General features: G+C 43.5%; 1 protein-coding gene across 2 annotated transcripts in view; it reads right to left on the reverse strand.

The window, feature by feature from the left end:
• Positions 1-18,105, reverse strand: part of PPP2R2C (protein phosphatase 2 regulatory subunit Bgamma) — a 209,346-nt gene that overhangs the window by 31,291 nt on the left and 159,950 nt on the right. For both annotated transcript variants that reach the window (XM_040420571.1, XM_040420570.1), the window contains one exon: positions 11,916-12,080. In XM_040420571.1, the coding sequence (XP_040276505.1) occupies positions 11,916-12,080 (165 nt within the window). The remainder of the gene's footprint in view (positions 1-11,915; positions 12,081-18,105) is intronic.

Genomic DNA, 18,105 nt, shown 5'->3' on the forward strand with positions numbered 1-18,105 from the left:
AATGCCCAGCTAGTTTATAGCTCCTCCCACTGATCTAGTTACATAGACACTCCCCTATCACTGTCCCTAACAACGCCCAGCTAGTTTATAGCTCCTCCCACTGATCTAGTTACATAGACAATCCCCTATCACTGGCCCTAACAACGCCCAGCTAGTTTATAGCTCCTCCCACCAAGATAGTTACATAGACACTCCCCTATCACTGCCCCTAACAACGCCCAGCTAGTTTATAGCTCCTCCCACTTATCTAGTTACATAGACACTCCCCTATCACTGCCCTTAACAATGCCCAGCTAGTTTATAGCTCCTCCCACTTATCTAGTTAGCCACTCCCTTAACAATGCCCAGCTAGTTTATAGCTCCTCCCACTCATCTAGTTACATAGACACTCCCCTATCACTGCCCCTAACAACGCCCAGCTAGTTTATTGCTCCTCCCACCAAGATAGTTACATAGACACTCCCCTATCACTGCCCCTAACAACGCCCAGCTAGTTTATAGCTCCTCCCACCAAGATAGTTACATAGACACTCCCCTATCACTGCCCCTAACAACGCCCAGCTAGTTTATAGCTCCTCCCACTCATCTAGTTACATAGCCACTCCCTTATAACTGCCCCTAACAACGCCCAGCTAGTTTATAGCTCCTCCCACCCAGTTACACAGACACTCCCCTATCACTGCCCCGCCCATGGACATAACATCACAGGATATAAGAAAGAGCAGCATGGACATGGCCATGTGACCAAAGCCCAGAACGGGAGATAGGAGCAATAAAGGGAAAAGAAATACATTACAAAATTACAGCTACCACCATGAATTACTATTCTATAGGATGCTGAGGCAAACCGCAGAGCCCCTTTGATGTATCACTGCCCCTAACAATGTCCAGCTAGTTTATAGCTCCTCCCACTCATCTAGTTACATAGACACTACCCTATCACAGCCCCTAACAATGCCCAGCTAGTTTATAGCTCCTCCCACCAAGATAGTTACATAGACACTACCCTATCACTGCCCCTAACAATGCCTAGCTAGTTTATAGCTCCTCCCACCCAACTAGTTACGTAGCCACTCCCATATCACTGCCCCTAACAAGGCCCAGCTAGTTTATAGCTCCTCCCACTCATCTAGTTACATAGCCACTCCCCTATCACTGCTTTTAATAACACCCAGCTAGTTTATAGCTCCTCCCACTTATCTAGTTACATAGACACTCCCCTATCACTGCCCCTAACAATGCCCAGCTAGTTTATAGCTCCTCCCACCAGGGGCGTACCTAGAGCATTTGGCACCCGGGGCGAACCCTTTGTTTGGCACCCCCCCCCCCCCCCCCCCCAAGAAAGTTAAGAAAACATGCACAAACTTTTTTCAATGTTTTCAATAATATTTATAAATAAAAATAAAACCCCTTAATAAAATAAACCTCTGCACACACCCTTAACGAAATAAACCCATTAACCCCCCTTAATAAAACCCATTAACCACCCCTTAATAGACCCCTTAACCCTTCCTTAATAAAATAAAAACCTGCACCCCCTTAAACCCCAGTATAATAAACATTGGTGACGCAGTGCGCCCCCCCTCCCTAGTATAATAAACATATAAACGTTGGTGGTGCAGTGCGCCCCCCCAACACCCTAGTATAATAAACATTGGTGGCGCAGTGTGCCCCCCCAACATAATAAACATTGGTGGGCAGTGCGCCCCCCCTCCCTAGCATAATAAACATATGAACATTGGTGGTGCAGTGCGCCCCCCCCCCAACACCCCAGTATAATAAACATTGGTGGCGCAGTGTGCCCCCCCAACATAATAAACATTGGTGGCGCAGTGTGCCCCCCCCAACATAATAAACATTGGTGGCGCAGTGTGCCCCCCCAACATAATAAACATTGGTGGGCAGTGCGCCCCCCCTCCCTAGCATAATAAACATATAAACATTGGTGGTGCAGTGCCCCCCCCCCAACACCCCAGTATAATAAACATTGGTGGGCAGTGCCAATGAGGGTTAAAAAAATAAATAAAAATTAACTCACCACCTCCAATTGATCACGTAGCAGCCGGTCTCATGTACTTTCTTCAGGACGCAGGACCTGTGGTGATGTCACTGAGCTCATCACATGATCCATCACCATGGTAATGGACCATGTGATAGAGGCTGGAGCTCAGTGACGTCACCACAGGTCCTGAAGAAATTACAAGGAGACCGGCAGCAGCTACGCGATCAATTGGAGTTAATTTTTTATTTTTTAACCCTCATTGCCACTGCCCACTGCCCACCAATGTTTATTATACTGGGGGGGGGGGGGGGCGCCGCAATCAATGTTTATTATACTGGGGGGGGGGCGCCGCACTCAATGTTTATTATACTGGGGGGGGGGGCGCCGCAATCAATGTTTATTATACTGGGGGGGGGGGGCGCCGCACTCAATGTTTATTATACTGGGGGGGGGGGGGCGCCGCAATCAATGTTTATTATACTGGGGGGGGGGCGCACTCAATGTTTATTATACTGGGGGGGGGCACTCTGAAGATAACTGAGCTGTTAATACAAATACAGGAGGCGGGTGCTGGAATCACATAGCCTGCACCCGACCTCTATGACAGGGAGCGGCACCTGAGCGGTTAACTGCAGCTGATCGCAGCTCCCTGTCATAGAGGTCGGGTGCCGGCTATGTGATTCCAGCACCCGCCTCCTGTATTTGTATTAACAGCTCAGTTATCTTCATTGGTGGCGCAGTGGCCACAGCCCCTCCCCCGGCCCTGTCCCTCTTCTTATTGGCCGCGGCGGCAGCAGCACAGCTAGTTTATAGCTCCTCCCACTCATCTAGTTACATAGCCACTCCCTTATAACTGCCCCTAACAACGCCCAGCTAGTTTATAGCTCCTCCCACCCAGTTACACAGACACTCCCCTATCACTGCCCCGCCCATGGACATAACATCACAGGATATAAGAAAGAGCAGCATGGACATGGCCATGTGACCAAAGCCCAGAACGGGAGATAGGAGCAATAAAGGGAAAAGAAATACATTACAAAATTACAGCTACCACCATGAATTACTATTCTATAGGATGCTGAGGCAAACCGCAGAGCCCCTTTGATGTATTTTTTTTTTTTAATGCCGCAGTCTGAAATAGAAATATTATAGCCTGACCACTCCTAATGTATTCTTTTACAGTCAAGAAATTCTGACAATCTGGTTGCTAGGGACACACTGCCTAACAACCACAGCCTTATATAGGCAGTTGACAAGGAACATATCCCTAGCAACCAGTGCTTTAACTGCTATTATATTGGTATAAGTAATAGAAAACACATGCTGAATATGTAGCTGGTATAATACAGTAAAATATGCATCTTTCCTGCATTTTTTTCATTTTCTCCACATATTCAGAGGTTAAAATACATACCTAGCGGTAGACCCATACTGTTCTAATGATAAACTGGCTCAGACTGTACAGTATGAACCCTTATCCTAAATTATATATTTCCATTTGTAAAACTGTCACCTATAATTCTAGACTGCCAAAAGGCTTAATACAAGGTTTTACCCCACATCTGTCTAATTGATAATTACTATAAAACTGCAAGAATGCACATCTCTGCGTCACTAAAGGCTACAAAAACTACTTGGAAGATTTGCCAAATTTTACAGCTAGTATTTTAAGAGCTTCCGTTTGTTTGAAGCAGAAAATCACGACGGCCCGGTGACATTTTATTTTACAATCCGTTTTAGAGCTATTTGTGTAAGGTCATAAAACTGGGGGGAAATAAACTGATTAATTGCCAATTTTAATAAAAAAAATAGAAAAAAAAACATATTTGAGCCCGCCCCCTGTAACCCCTAAGCACTGCAGCATCCATGGCAACACTCCCATTGTGCAGAAATTTTGTTTAGTAGTGTCTTACTGCATTTTTTGTGATTTTTTTTTTTTTTGCTTGTCATGCAGTACCAACCACCCTCTGATGTACCCCACTCCCTCAGTAGAAAAAAATCAAGTGGATGTCACTTCATAAGTGATATTGCAAAAGGCCTCGATGGTAAGGTTTGTCTTTTTGCTGCTGACACAAAGATATGTAACAGGGTTGATGTTCCTGGAGGAAAACGCCAAATGGAAAAGGATTTAGGAAAACTAGAAGAATGGTCAGAACTCTGGAAACTGAAATTTAATGTGGATAAGTGCAAGATAATGCACCTGGGGCGTAAAAACCCAAGGGCAGAATATAGAATATTTGACACAGTCCTGACCTCAGTATCTGAGGAAAGGGATTTAGGAGTAATTATTTCAGAAGACTTAAAGGTGGGAAGACAATGTAATAGAGCAGCACGAAATGCCAGCAGAATGCTTGGATGTATAGGGAGAGGTATAAGCAGTAGAAAGAGTAAAGTGCTTATGCCGCTGTACAGAACACTGGTGAGACCTCACTTGGAGTATTGTGCGCAGTACTGGAGGCCATATCTCCAGAAGGATATAGATACTCTAGAGAGAGTTCAGAGAAGAGCTACTAAACTAGTACATAGATTGCAGGATAAAACTTACCAGGAAAGGTTAAAGGACCTTAACATGTATAGCTTGGAAGAAAGAAGAGACAGAGGGGATATGATAGAAACTTTTAAATTCATAAAGGGAATCAACTCGGTAAAGGAGGAGAGCATATTAAAAAGAAGAAAAACTACCACAAGAGGACACAGTTTTAAATTAGAGGGGCAAAGATTTAAAAGTAATATAAGGAAGTATTACTTTACTGAGAGAGTAGTGGATGCATGGAATAGCCTTCCTGCAGAAGCGGTAGCTGCAAATACAGTGAAGGGGTTTAAGCATGCATGGGATAGGCATAAGGCCATCCTTCATATAAGATAAGGGCCGGGGGCTATCCATAGTATTCAGTATATTGGGCAGACTAGATGGGCCAAATGGTTCTTATCTGCCGACACATTCTATGTTTCTTTGTTTCTATGGCACAAAAATGCCAAAAAATGAGCAAAAAATGGCATAGGTAGAGTCTGCTGCTATTTAAAAAAAAAAACATCACTGTACTGCAAGGGAAGAGAAACACCACAACAAAAACATCCCCATTGTTAGGCCTAATGCATACAAACATTGTTCTGGTCCGCAAAAAATGCAGCTAGGTTGCGGACCCATTCACTTCAATAGGGCTGGAAAAGATGCAGACAGCCATCCGTGTGCTGTCCACATCCGTTGTTCCATTCCATGGCCCCACAAAAAAAATAGAACGTGTCCTATTCTTGTCTGTTTGCCGGACAAGAATAGGCATTTCTATAATGGGCGGCCCTTTCCATTCTGCAAATTGTGGAACGCACACAAGAGGCATCCGTGTTTTGCGGATCGCAATTTTTCGGGCTGCAAAATATGGCACGGTTGTGTTCATGGTCCATTATACTGCATTTTTTAATTTGGAGGTGGTGATAAAAAAATAAAGTAAAAAAGTATGTAAAACACAACAAAAACAGCAAAAGTCCGCAAACACGCAGCAAAAGAACTACCGTATTTTTTGCTTTATAAGACGCACTTTCCCCCCAAAATTGGGTGGAAAATGGCCATGCGTCTTATAAAGCGAATACTAGTGAGCGCTTCAATTATGGAAGCGCTCACTAATATGAATTAGGTGTCGGGAGTTGGGAGCGAAGTGCTTGTAGTACTCACCCTCCCCGATCTTCCTTGCTGGGGCCGGCGCTTCACTGTCCTGACCGCGTACAGCGTCAGGACATAGTGCGCGCACTATGACCTGACGCTGCACACAGTCAGGTGACAGCAACGCCAGCCGGTAAGACAGGGGAGCGCAACTTCTGCCGAAGGTGAAGAGGATCTGCTTGCAGGATAGGTAAGAGGAGAATTTTATTTTAATCTGATCTGAGGTCTGATGGGGTATAACATTGAGGGCTGATGTGAGGTCTGTTGGGGGTCAGACAATGTGGGCTGATCTGAGGTCTGATGGGGTCTAACATTGAAGGCTGATCTGAGGTCTGATGGGGGTCTGACAATGTGGGCTGATATAAGATCTGATGGGGGTCTGACAATGTGGGCTGATCTGACGGCTGATGGGGTTCTGACATGGAGGGCTGATGTGATGCCCTGATAAGGGGGTCAGATGTGATGTCTTCATATGAGGAGCTGATCTGATGTACTGATATTTATGGGGGCCTGATCTGATGTTCTGATATTTATGGGGGTCTGATTTGATGTCCTGATATTTATGGGGGTCTGATCTGAGGATCTGATATGAGGTATGTGAGAAGCCAGCCTTACCTCTATAGTGTATGTACCTAAGGGTCCATTCACACGTCCGCAATTTTGTTCCGCATTTTGCGGAACGGAATTGCAGACCCATTCATTTCTATGGGGCAGCACGATGTGCTGCCCGGATCCGGAATTGCGGATCCGCACTTCCGGGTCCGCAATTCCGATCCCGAAAATAGAACATGTCCTATTTTTGTCCGCAAATCCGTGGATCCGCAAAACACACACGGGCGTGTGAATGGACCCTAAAGGGCTTCTGTCATCAGAAACAGGGTTAATAAACTACGGTAGCTTATGTTAGACATGTGATAATGTTAGTGAAGTTAACAGTGTTAGTTGTAGTGCCCTGGAGCAGGGAGTACTTTGACATTTGGACATTTGCCTATATCCCCTATGCAAAGTTAAAACTTTTTACTTTATTTCTCTTGCAAGGGTTAACTTGCACTGTTTAATACTGTGTACCTGCATTATATATGTTGTGATATATATCGTGTTCATTATCACTGTATTTACAAGGCTCTGTGGAAAGGGTAAATGAATACTGAGAGACTGTTAGGGCTTTGATTGAGAAGCTGGTAATTTTACACAGCTGCCATAGGGTTTAAAGAATACTATGTTTTGGAGGGAAAACCCCAGACTTGTTTACCACCATGTTTTGGAGGGAAAAACCCAGGCTTGTTTACCACCAAAAAGCAGACAGCCTGACCTTTTAAATGTCTGGCTTTAGCTATGTTGTTATGTCTGGAAACTTGTTTTTGTCTGGAAAACCTGTTGTGTCATTGCCATCGAGTATCATTGAAGCTCTAATGTAAGTCTGTACCAGATGGGAGCTGAAACAATGTATGTTTGTGCTGAGTTTCTCCACTCCACCCCTTCCACTAGAAGGTTCTAGTCTAGCAAAAACTGTATATAAGGAGAGCAGTCAGAGCCCCTAGTGTGCTGCAGTTAGGGAACAGTGATTGGAAGAGGAGAATCTGCCAGACTACTGAGTGACCAGAAGAAAACGCTGAGACGGGGATATGCTGCCACAGACCCTGGATCACCAGCCTTGGACCAGGATACCAGCCTTCTGAGAGAGAGAGAGGGGCATCTAGCTCACGCCTTTCCTAAGCATCAAACTCTTTTTCTGCCAGGAAGGAGACTGGAGAAGTCAGCCCAATGCCTGCAGTAATGCCTGCCTGCAGCCCAATGCCTGCAGTAAACCAGAGTAAAGTAGCACTCTGGTTTACTGCAGACCCTGACTCTCTGGACTTATTTCCCATTGGGGTGCACCACGTCTTACCATTGCTTCCGGACAGCAGCAACACGTGGTAACACCTCGACCGTGTCTGGGGGACCCAGCGTAGTGTTGGGGGCACCCCAAACCCATTAACTGCATAGTCTCTTCTTTCTATGTGGCCCTATTTTTTTGAAAATGTAACTTTTATTTTATGCACATGAGCCTCTAGGAGCAATGGGGGTGTTGCCCCTACTCCTAGAGGCTCAGTTCTCCTTCTTGTGGGTGTGTGACAAGTTTTGTAGTAAATATGGAAGACAGGGGAAATTAAAGTTCAGTTTTAAGTCTTGTAGGAGAGTACCTGGGGTGGTGGTAGACGGAAGTTACGTGCCACCAGGGGCCCTGGCCCCGGTGGAGTAAGAGTCGGAAAAGTGCATTTTGCAGCGGTTATGCTGTTAACACAGCGGATCCGGGCCGGCTCTTACTGGGAGCAGGCAGATATGTGGGCGGGTGCCTGTCTCCCCATGGTCCAGGCCAGGTTTTGCAGGGAAGGGTTAAAACCAGACCAGCAACAAGGGTGTGGTGTGCAATGTGGAGCTTCTGTGTTATCTGGCTGAGAGAGTGAGAAGTGGAGGTGAGCTGGGCTGTTTGTGAGGCCTGTAAAGGAGTGTGCGGGAACCCGCAGCTGAAGCCAGGAGGGATCCGTGTTCCGTGGCTAGAAGCCGGACCCAGGGACTTACTTCACCAAGGAGAAAAAGGTGACATTACTCCTAGCTTTAAATAGACTTTGCTTTATGTGATGGAAACAGGCCTCAAGTAGCCTGCAGCAGGGACTTGCTGTGTTTGAACTATTATTTTGCTGTTGTGTGTGACCACCCTCCCTATGAACTGCACCGTCTTTCACTTGTATGCACCGTGTGAATAAACAAAGCATTGTGTTTTACACCAAGACCGGTCTGTGTTGCCTCTATGCTGCACTCGCTACCACTGCCTACCAGAGCAGATCTCCACAGTCTGAAAATGCAGAAATGCTGCATAAAATCATGACTATATCTAGGCCTGCCCACTGGTTGATGGTGCACTGTGCCGTACTTTCTAGTAACCCCCTACTCCTTAGTGGATCATGGAGTGCCCAGACAGCAATACTTAAAGGGGTTGTCCAGCCTCATATCAATTTTTAACAAACCCCTCAACATCCAGAGGGACCTGTCAGAAAAAGTATACTTGCCTGCTCCATGAAGCTCACTTCTGGCTCCTTGGGTCTTCTATGGAACTCTGCAGGTAAACATCTGGCACGGACATTGTCAGGTGCACCGCTGCAGCTAATGACTGTCCACAGTGGTGACGTGTCCCCCATATCACATGCCTTTTGGGGAAATGTCACTGATGCAGCCAGTCATTGGCTGCAACAGCATATGTGACCCCATCCATGCCAGATGTTCACCTGCACAGCTGGAAGTCCAGAAAAGACAACGGTGCATCCAAGGAGGTAAACATGCTTGCCTGACAGGTCCGCTAGGGGGGTGGGGGTGAAATAAACTTGCCTTAGCCATTAGTGGGTCTGTTTGGTGGAGTAAAATAAACTTTCCTTAGCCATTAGTGGTGCCTTCTTCAGTAATGCCAGTTAATGTATGACGAGACTGGCCCCAACTCTACCCAAGAAATAGTTAGAAAAGTCTTCATCAACAGTCCAATAAAATTTTAAGGCATCAACCCCTCTCCATAAAACAGCTGGGACGCTAAGGACCCTCCACATACACAATCCAGAAGTATACATTGCCATTAGTGAGCGCTACAAGAGGTACCAAATAAAGTCCCAGTGATTGCTGGCAGTGCTACAATATAACAAACAAGCTGTTTTTTCCTTATCTTCTTCGTCAAGTCTGAGTAGTTCACAACTGCGGAGGTTCATTATATGTTTTCTGGATCTGAGCCTGGAATTGGCTGAATCATAAACTAATTGAATGCGTTTGATAGTAATGAAACAATTATTGGCACACTACCGTTACTGGTAAAGGTCAGCATTAATTAGTATCGGGGATTTTTAGATGATATTTTGCTACTGAAGTGGGTTGATAAGATTCAAATCAACAGCTGCAACAAGTTCTAAACTGTTACTTCATCCACACAAGTTATTTTTGTTTCTGGATTAGAACTTTTAGATGATACTTTAATGGGGTTGTCTGCTTTGCCCAATCCTTTCTGTTAAAAAGTTTTCCCCATGAAAGGCTTTTTACAAGAAATCTTACTGCTGGACCACCAGCGATCAGCTGTAATCTGTGAAGGAGACTGTGTTAAAAAGTAACACATTTTATGAACATAGGGAAAGGGAAAAGAAAATAAGGCCTGAAAACTAGGGAAGGAAGATGACACCTCCTAGTGAAAACCCTAATAAAACCCTGACTGACTACCAGTATGAACAGACCCTAGAGGTAGGTGAGTTCATACCTAAAGTCCTATCTAACCCTAAAGGACCCTGGTACTAATGACAGGAATGAGACATCCTGTTCCTCCAAAAGGAAGGATGAACGGGAGTCTCCCTATGGCCTAATACAAAACAACAAAGAAATGCAACACACAGAAAAGCCAAAATACAAAGGGAAAGGTAACACGTAACTTCCAAGAAGCTATGGCAGCACCAGGAACTCAGCCGGGATCCAAACACCAGCTATCCACAGGTCCAACTGAAGCTATAAACCACACAGCATTGTGGGAAAAACAACTAAAAATAGGGAAAGTTAAATGACCACAATAGCAACACCTGGAGGTTAAGGGTGTGGCCAGTACCAGAAACAACACAGACTCCTACTGATCCACAAGGTAAACATGTCAAATCAAACCAAGTGTTGCCAGTCTCAAAGATCTCCTGCCACTCACTGTCGCTGGGACCTCCGTATGTCTTGGTACGTCCGTGACAGATATTTTGTTAGCCATCCAGCCGGCTTTCTTAATTAGAATGACTTGTACAAGGAATCTCCAGCATTATATACTGTTGGCTTTTGCTTGAGTCAGCATAATCTGTATATCATAATTAACACAAAGTCAAGGATCTCATGGAGATAAGATGTTGATTGCATTTGCATAAAGCTATTAGGTGTGATTAAAATGACTTGTGAGAGGTGGTAGAACAGCCCCGTAAGTGGCAGACAGTAGATTGGTTCCCTAATTTAAAATAAATAGCTTCTCTCACACCTCTTTTGAACCAGTTCTCCTCTGTGTCTACGGTGCGAACCTTACTGTCATCAAGCGTAAGATGTAAGTACGCAGTCCTGACCACAGATGTTGGCTCTTCTGTGCTGGGCCATATGCTGATGTAGCTGCCTTGGAAGAGGTAGAACAGCATTGTAAGTGGCAGACAATAGATGTTGCAATGTACAAGTCTTGGCTCTCTTCCCAGCACTGGACTGCATATATGAGTCATTAGTATTTATTGCCAGAAATGTATTCTACAAGTCCAGTTGCTCTGACTTATTACTATTGATATACCATGACCTGGATGAATGAGAATCTTCCCAGACCGACATTAGTTTTTACTGTTGTTTCTATAATAAGGGTAAAATAATGCATAATTGCAAAATTGACTGATTTACAGAGATTGAAGGGGTGGTCCGGGCTTTTACTATTGATGACCTATCCTCAGGATAGGTCATCAATATCAGATTGATCAGCTGTATGAGGAGACGGTGCGTGCAGTCATGCCATCTCCCTTTCTGTTCACTGCTTCTATCTATGGTATATGCCACGGACAGGAAGAGAGAAGGGAGATGGCAAATTTGCACTCCATGCACCGTCTCCTCATACAGCTGATCGGTGGGGGTGCCAGGTGTCAGACCCCCGCCGATCTGATATTGATGACCCATCCTGAGTATAGGTAATCAATAGTAAAAGCCTGGACAACCCCTTTAAGGAATCTGTAGGAATATTGGCTTCTGGGCTTTGAAAATAAATTGGGTCCATAATATAAATAATATTGATAATAATATTTGCATACTGTCCTTCACGAGTATAAAAAACTACCCCCAACTTTTCTGACTCAAAGTCTACATATATACCTACGTCCTGGTGCCAGATCCATTGTATGACAGATACTACCGATGCCTGACAGACCCCACAGTGTTATAATGGGGTTCACTGGATTAAAAATAGTTCTCACCAAATCTGGTAGAATTAGCGATGAAGGATCCAAATTGAGACCCTGACGAAGGTGTAAACAGGGCCTATAGTGGGTCTCACAAGTAGCCATAAGCTGGCAATGTAAGTAAGCTCAACCCAGTTGCCAGATCCGGCTCACCACCCAGAATCCCAGTATCCTCCATAGTTATCTATATACAGTACAGTCGATGACCCAAAACGGTTGTAAAAGAATGGATACACACCATTCAACAGGTCGGCCATGGTCTTTTCAGAAGGCTCAGATTTTAGCAGTGACTTACGTTTGCAATGCTTGTCGCACAGTGCAGACGCCCTCATGTCGCACAGCCTCAGAGATCCTTTGCTGCTGCTGTACACAAAAAGGTTGCAGTGATAGGGATGAAATTCGGCTGCTGTGATAACTTCGGTCAGGTCTTCCATGTTTGCAGGCTTGATGTCGACGATGTCTGATATTACAGATGGTTAAGAATAAGTAATGTCATGTTAGGTACAGTAGTCATGCTCCATGGGTGTAATTAGGGTTTCCTATTTCAATTCACTAATGTAAAAAGCTGGAACAATTCTAATAGCGATATAATTGTCTCCTTTGCACACAAGTGGCAGTTCAATCAATTCCGGAAAATTAGCTAAGTAATTTCCAGTTATCAGTATTAACCTACTTCCATTCTGTACAGAAATAGAAATGCAATACACCAGCTATTGTATGAGGCCAGTGGCGACATACCTTGTTTCCAAAAGACTTGCTACAGTTATTTGACCTGCAATGGCCAAGCTTGGTAGGAAACCCCATCTCACCTCTGGAAACCGGGCATCAATTGACCTCCTATTGCAGTTTCATGGCTGCTCGTGGTCCTGAGTAATGAAATCTATAAGAGGTATGGAGGCAGACAAGTGACTTCCTTAGACAAAACTCATGTGTCTCGAGTACTTTTTATCTGGATAGGATTGCTGGGCCATCGTAGGATCCCCATTTTGCTGAGAGGTGGGGTCCCAAAGGTGAGCAGTGTATACACCACCCATATAGTGACTGCCAGGAATAGGAAACCTTTGAAAGGGATTTTTGAGACTTAGGTGTTCATGACGTATCCTCAGGATCAGTAGGGGTACCAATCAGCTATTTGTGGCAGCTGTCGGCACCAGAAACTATACCGAGGATGGATCCAGAAGCAGAGGCCCCGGGACACAGCGTCTTCCGGCTCTATTCACTTCTCAAAAGAGCTGATCGGTGGGGGTTCAGAATGTCAGACCCCCTACGATCTGATATTGATGACCTATTCTGAGGTTAGGTCATCAATATCTAAAGGCTTGTTTACACTGCCCAATGTTCAGGCAGATTATTGCTAACGAGCTTTCATACTAATGTTTGTTAGTAATAATCTGCCACTGTTAAGGTGCCGCCGCTTATCCACAGCAGGTGCGGTGACCCAAATCATTATAAGAAAAAGAACGAACAGCAGGTGGCGCTATACAGATATATTTTATTGAATAACTTAGCAGCTATGCTAAATTTTTTAATTACATGCAATTAAAAAAATATTCAGATCCATGTCCTGGTTTGAAAACTGTAGAATATTTTTCATGACACAACCCCTTTAAGTGTCTGGAAACCTTGTTTAATTTTTGGTGTCCCTCTGGCAAGCTTCATTTTTATTTCGTATCTGTGCAGTTTCTTTTATATACCATTGGGACCTGGATGTATTCTGGGCTGAACTGGTGATTTTAACCTTGTACCACTATGTATGGCCTTATTCACCATGTTCTCCCAATAGATGATGGTTTCAGGAGTAGAACCTGCACCTACGTCCTATGGCTATTCTCATCCCTAAGATATGTTAACTAATTCAAAAGGGACAACCAAGATGGCTGCCTGTTGTCACTTTAGGAAAATGTCCTCTTCAACAAAACAGTAAGGTTGGGTTCACATACATCAGTTTTGTAGGGCCAGTTTCTTCATGCTGTGACACTTGAGTGCAGTTTGTGTACTGGTCAGATGCCCATAGCCTGAAAGCAATGGAGAGAAAAATGCTATATGCCATGAGATCCTGCTACACTGAATGCTCGAGACCACTTTACAAAGTGCTGGTGCGGCCTCATCTGGAATATGCAGTCCAGTTCTGGGCACCAGTACATAGAAAGAATGCACTGCAGCTGGAAAAAGTACAGAGGAGAGCGACTAAAATGATAAGGGGCATGAAGGGTCTTAGTTATGAAGAAAGAATTGAATTTATTTAGTTTTGAGAAGAGACGTCTAAGGGGGGGGGGGGGGGGGACGGACATGATTAACCTGTACAAGTATATAAATGGGCCATACAAAAAATACGGCGAAAAGCTGTTCCATGTAAAATGTGCTCAAAAGATAAGGGGGCACTACCTCCGACTGAAGAAGAAAAAGTTTAGTCTCCAGAAGCGTCAAAGCTTCTTTACTGTAAGAACTGTGAATCTGTGGAATAGACTTCCTCAGGACGTGGTCACAGCAGGAACAGTGGACAGTTTTAAAAAGGGTTTAGACGAATTCTTGAAAGTAAAAAACATTAATGCTTATGAAAACGTGTAGAAATCTGAGTCTCACTTCCTTCCTGGATTCGCGTCCCCACCTATCCCTTGGTTGAACTTGATGGACGTATGTCTTTTTTCAACCGTATTAACTATGTAACTATGATCCCATAGAAAACCATGGAATTAGTTCTGGTATCAGTTTCCCTCCAGTGCAGGTGTGCACAACTTTTTCTGGTCTGAGCTTGTACTTGGATATCTCCGGCAGTCCCATAGAGTTGAATGGACTCACAGACACATGCTCCATTCAAACTGAGAGCACGGGGCCCCATTCTTGTGATCAGTGGGTCCCCAGCAGTCAGACACCTGCCGATCAGACGCTTATTTCTTATCCCGTAGGTAGGGGATAAGTTGTTCTACTGGGAAACCCCTTTAAAGGGGTGCTAGCATTAGAGTCAATTGTGGCATAATGAAATGATGTACCTTTTCTATTATAATAAAATTATATGCCTTAAGTATCTGATGGGTGTTGTTTCCACTTTCAGGACTCCCATCTATTTGGAGAATGGGGGATACTTATGCATGGTGACCTCACCTACTCCTTTTTGGCGTGCCACCCAGGGATCAGGACATCCCCATGGGATAAAAGGTCATACCCCTACTTACAATATCATTAAGAAATATAAATAAAAGCACTGAAACCAATCACTTTTGCTTGGAAATTTTAATTTTTTTTATAAATTGGCCACGGCCTTTATTTAATAATTAACATTCATAACTCAATTTAAACATATTCATTCTAAACTCTGATAAAACAATACACGAGCTCAGCCATAAGCTCAAGCTCAAATTGAAGATTTACCAACAACTCATACCCCATAAACTTTAAAACAAGCTGTGACCCGAAAAAACAAAACAACATATTGGGAGGGCGGGCGGGGCAGCCACGATCTTCTTATCTTCTCAGATGAGGTAGCGTCCCAACTTCTGCTGCACCCGCATATTTATTCCCTCAAGCCCCTATGCCATAACCAATCACAGCCTTGTCACCAAGGCAAATTAATAAGAATATGCAGCACTGTCAGTGGCCACACTTTTAACCAATAAAATAAAGGTTGCCACACCAGGGAAAAATTGCCCAAGCGGTGACAACCCCAATCAAATCCATGTTGCCATCCCAGGCAATCTGCCCGGAGATGCCAACACTAAAAATGGCAGGAAATATTCTCACCAAAACTATCAAGGGAACCAACATAGGGATGACCTTAATCCCATGTGGATCCCTCCTTAATGTCTGGGATCCTACCATGGGATAAAGGTCATACCCCTGCTTACAATATCATTAAGAATATAAATAAAAGCACTAAAACCAATCACTTTTGTTTGGAAATATTTTTATTTTTTTTAATTGGCCACGGCCTTTATTAATTAATAAATAACATTCATAACTCAATTTAAACATATTCATGATAAACTCTGATAAAACAATACACAAGCTCAGCCATAAGCTCAAGCTCAAATTGAAGATTTATCAACAACTCATACCCCACCAGCCTGCAGCCTATAAAGTCACTGCAGGCGCCACCCCACCAAAACTTAGCTCAACAATGGCTTGCAAGTCCAAATTAAATATATCCAAGCCAATGTCAGATAAATGTACAGCATCAAAGAAATAAAGGCCGGGCACACCACCTTCCAAATCGATATGCCCAAAAGTAAAACCCCATAACATTGGAAGGAATTTTGACATTAATCTGTTGATTCTACGACAAAATCTTTCCAAGTGCTTCATGGAAGGCGATTGGAGCCAAATTAGACGGGCAATAATCTCTGAAAAGACAATTCTGGCATTTGGAAAAAAAACGCCGTAGCGACATTAAACCAGATTTCATCTGGAAAACTAAATCCATAGTACCCAACTTGCCAATATCATTACCCCCAAGATGTATAATAATAAAATCCGGATAATTTGCTGACATTATAAGCATTTGATTCCAGAGGTCTGGCCATCTCATTCCTCTTACCCCATTCCAATAAATTTGTACTGCTGCTGAAGACATATATAAATTAAGTCCATATGGTCGTACACTGGCTCTCAGCCTCGCCCAGTGGATAAAGGAGTGACAAATGATCCATACCACCTTACCTGGAATAAATGATAAAATCATTCAATTAAATCCGGACGGATATAAGAAGCATAACAGCTAGACGACCAACGACCAATCCCTTGAATTGAGGACTCTTGAAGATCAAGTCGAAAAGCCTCAGTTGCAGCAATGGGAAAAAAAATTGCGATCACTAAAAACCCAAAACCGAAATACCACGTACAAAAACAGCACGAAACTGAAACTGTGTCAGTGGGGAGCCATCCATGTGAACCAAAAAATTAACAGAACCATGGGGGCGGATAGACAAATAATGTAAACAAAAACGAACCGGACACACTGGAATTGAAGCGATGCAACCAATACGAATCTAACAGCCTTTACCTTCCTGATCTGTCTTAGAATGACTAATAAACAACTTAACGCAATCCAAAAAACAAAGAACCGACGAACTAAGTAAACCCGTCAACTGAAACCGAGACCTTGGAAGGAGCTCACTGATCCTCAATGCACCAAAGAACATAAGCCGTGGAAAACAAACATGCTTCATAATCTGAGGAACAAACTGAACTATTTGCTACCACCAAGGACAACAATATATCAGGAGTAATTGGACAACACCCATCCACAACACAATTACCCTTCTTATACCCTTTTAACAGATGCTTAATAATGAAAATTTCACAAAAAGACTTATTGCCTAACAATTTCATGAAAAATGAAACCCTGGCTAAAGTTCGACATACAGTCGAATAAGCTAAATGCTTCTGAAACAGTGATAAGCAAAAAGCAACAGCAGACTGGTCTGAGAATAACAAAGGAGACAATGATAAATTAGACACAAAATTAGACCATTTAGACCAAGCGCTTACATAACTTGACCATGTTGATGGGGCAAATGACTGCTGTAATAGTCGCATAATCATGACCTTATCACATTCCAAAGATGAATTGGGCACTGCTCTCCCTCCTGTTCTGCGTAAGGAACCAACTGACGAAATCTACAAAACTGAAAACAGGATAACGCATCAGCGACCTCGTTCGTTTTCCCTGGAATATGCACTGCCCTAAGCAAGATATTCCAACTCAAGCATAGCAAAACTAAATGCCGTAACAAATTTATCACCATACTACACTTAGATGACAGACAATTCACAGCGAAAACAACACCCTTATTATCTGTGTTAAGAATTACCTTCCTATTTTTAAACTAAGAGCCCCAGAGTGTAATAGAAACAACAACCGGGAACAGCTCCAGCTATACCAAATTTTTAACTATTCCTCTGTCAAACCACAATTGCAGCCAACACTCAGCACACCACTTACCTTGAAAGAAAGCACCAAATACGAAGTGAACCTGAAGCATCCGTAAAAAGCTGCAGATTATCAGCACAAACAAAATCAGTCTGCCATATCAAACGACCATTAAAACCCTGAAAAAATCCTAACCAGACTAATAAATCATCCTGAACCCCCTTTGAAACCCGGACATGAAGAGCAGGGTTCCGAAATCCAGCAATAGGTAAAGATAAACGACGAGAAAAAATACAGGCTAATGGCATAACCTTAGATAAGAACTCTAATAACCCCAACAGAGACTGAATTTCTTTGACCATCATTCTTGACCTACGAAATAACACAGAAATCGCAGAAATAGCTTTCACTATTTTTTTTAGAAGGTAGTCTGAATTCACCAGCGTACATGGAAAAACTGTCTGATCTAAAACCAGAGGAATCCCAATTCATAAAACAATCAAGGAGTCGTGCACAAGCTGGAGATGAACCTGGATCAATAAACAAAAAATCATCCAGATAATGCGTTAATGAACCAATAGGCATACGAACCGCCACAACCCATTCCAAAAAACATTAA

Source organism: Bufo bufo, chromosome 2 (assembly GCF_905171765.1).
Source record: "Bufo bufo chromosome 2, aBufBuf1.1, whole genome shotgun sequence".
In the NCBI taxonomy this organism is placed as follows: Eukaryota; Metazoa; Chordata; class Amphibia; order Anura; family Bufonidae; genus Bufo; species Bufo bufo.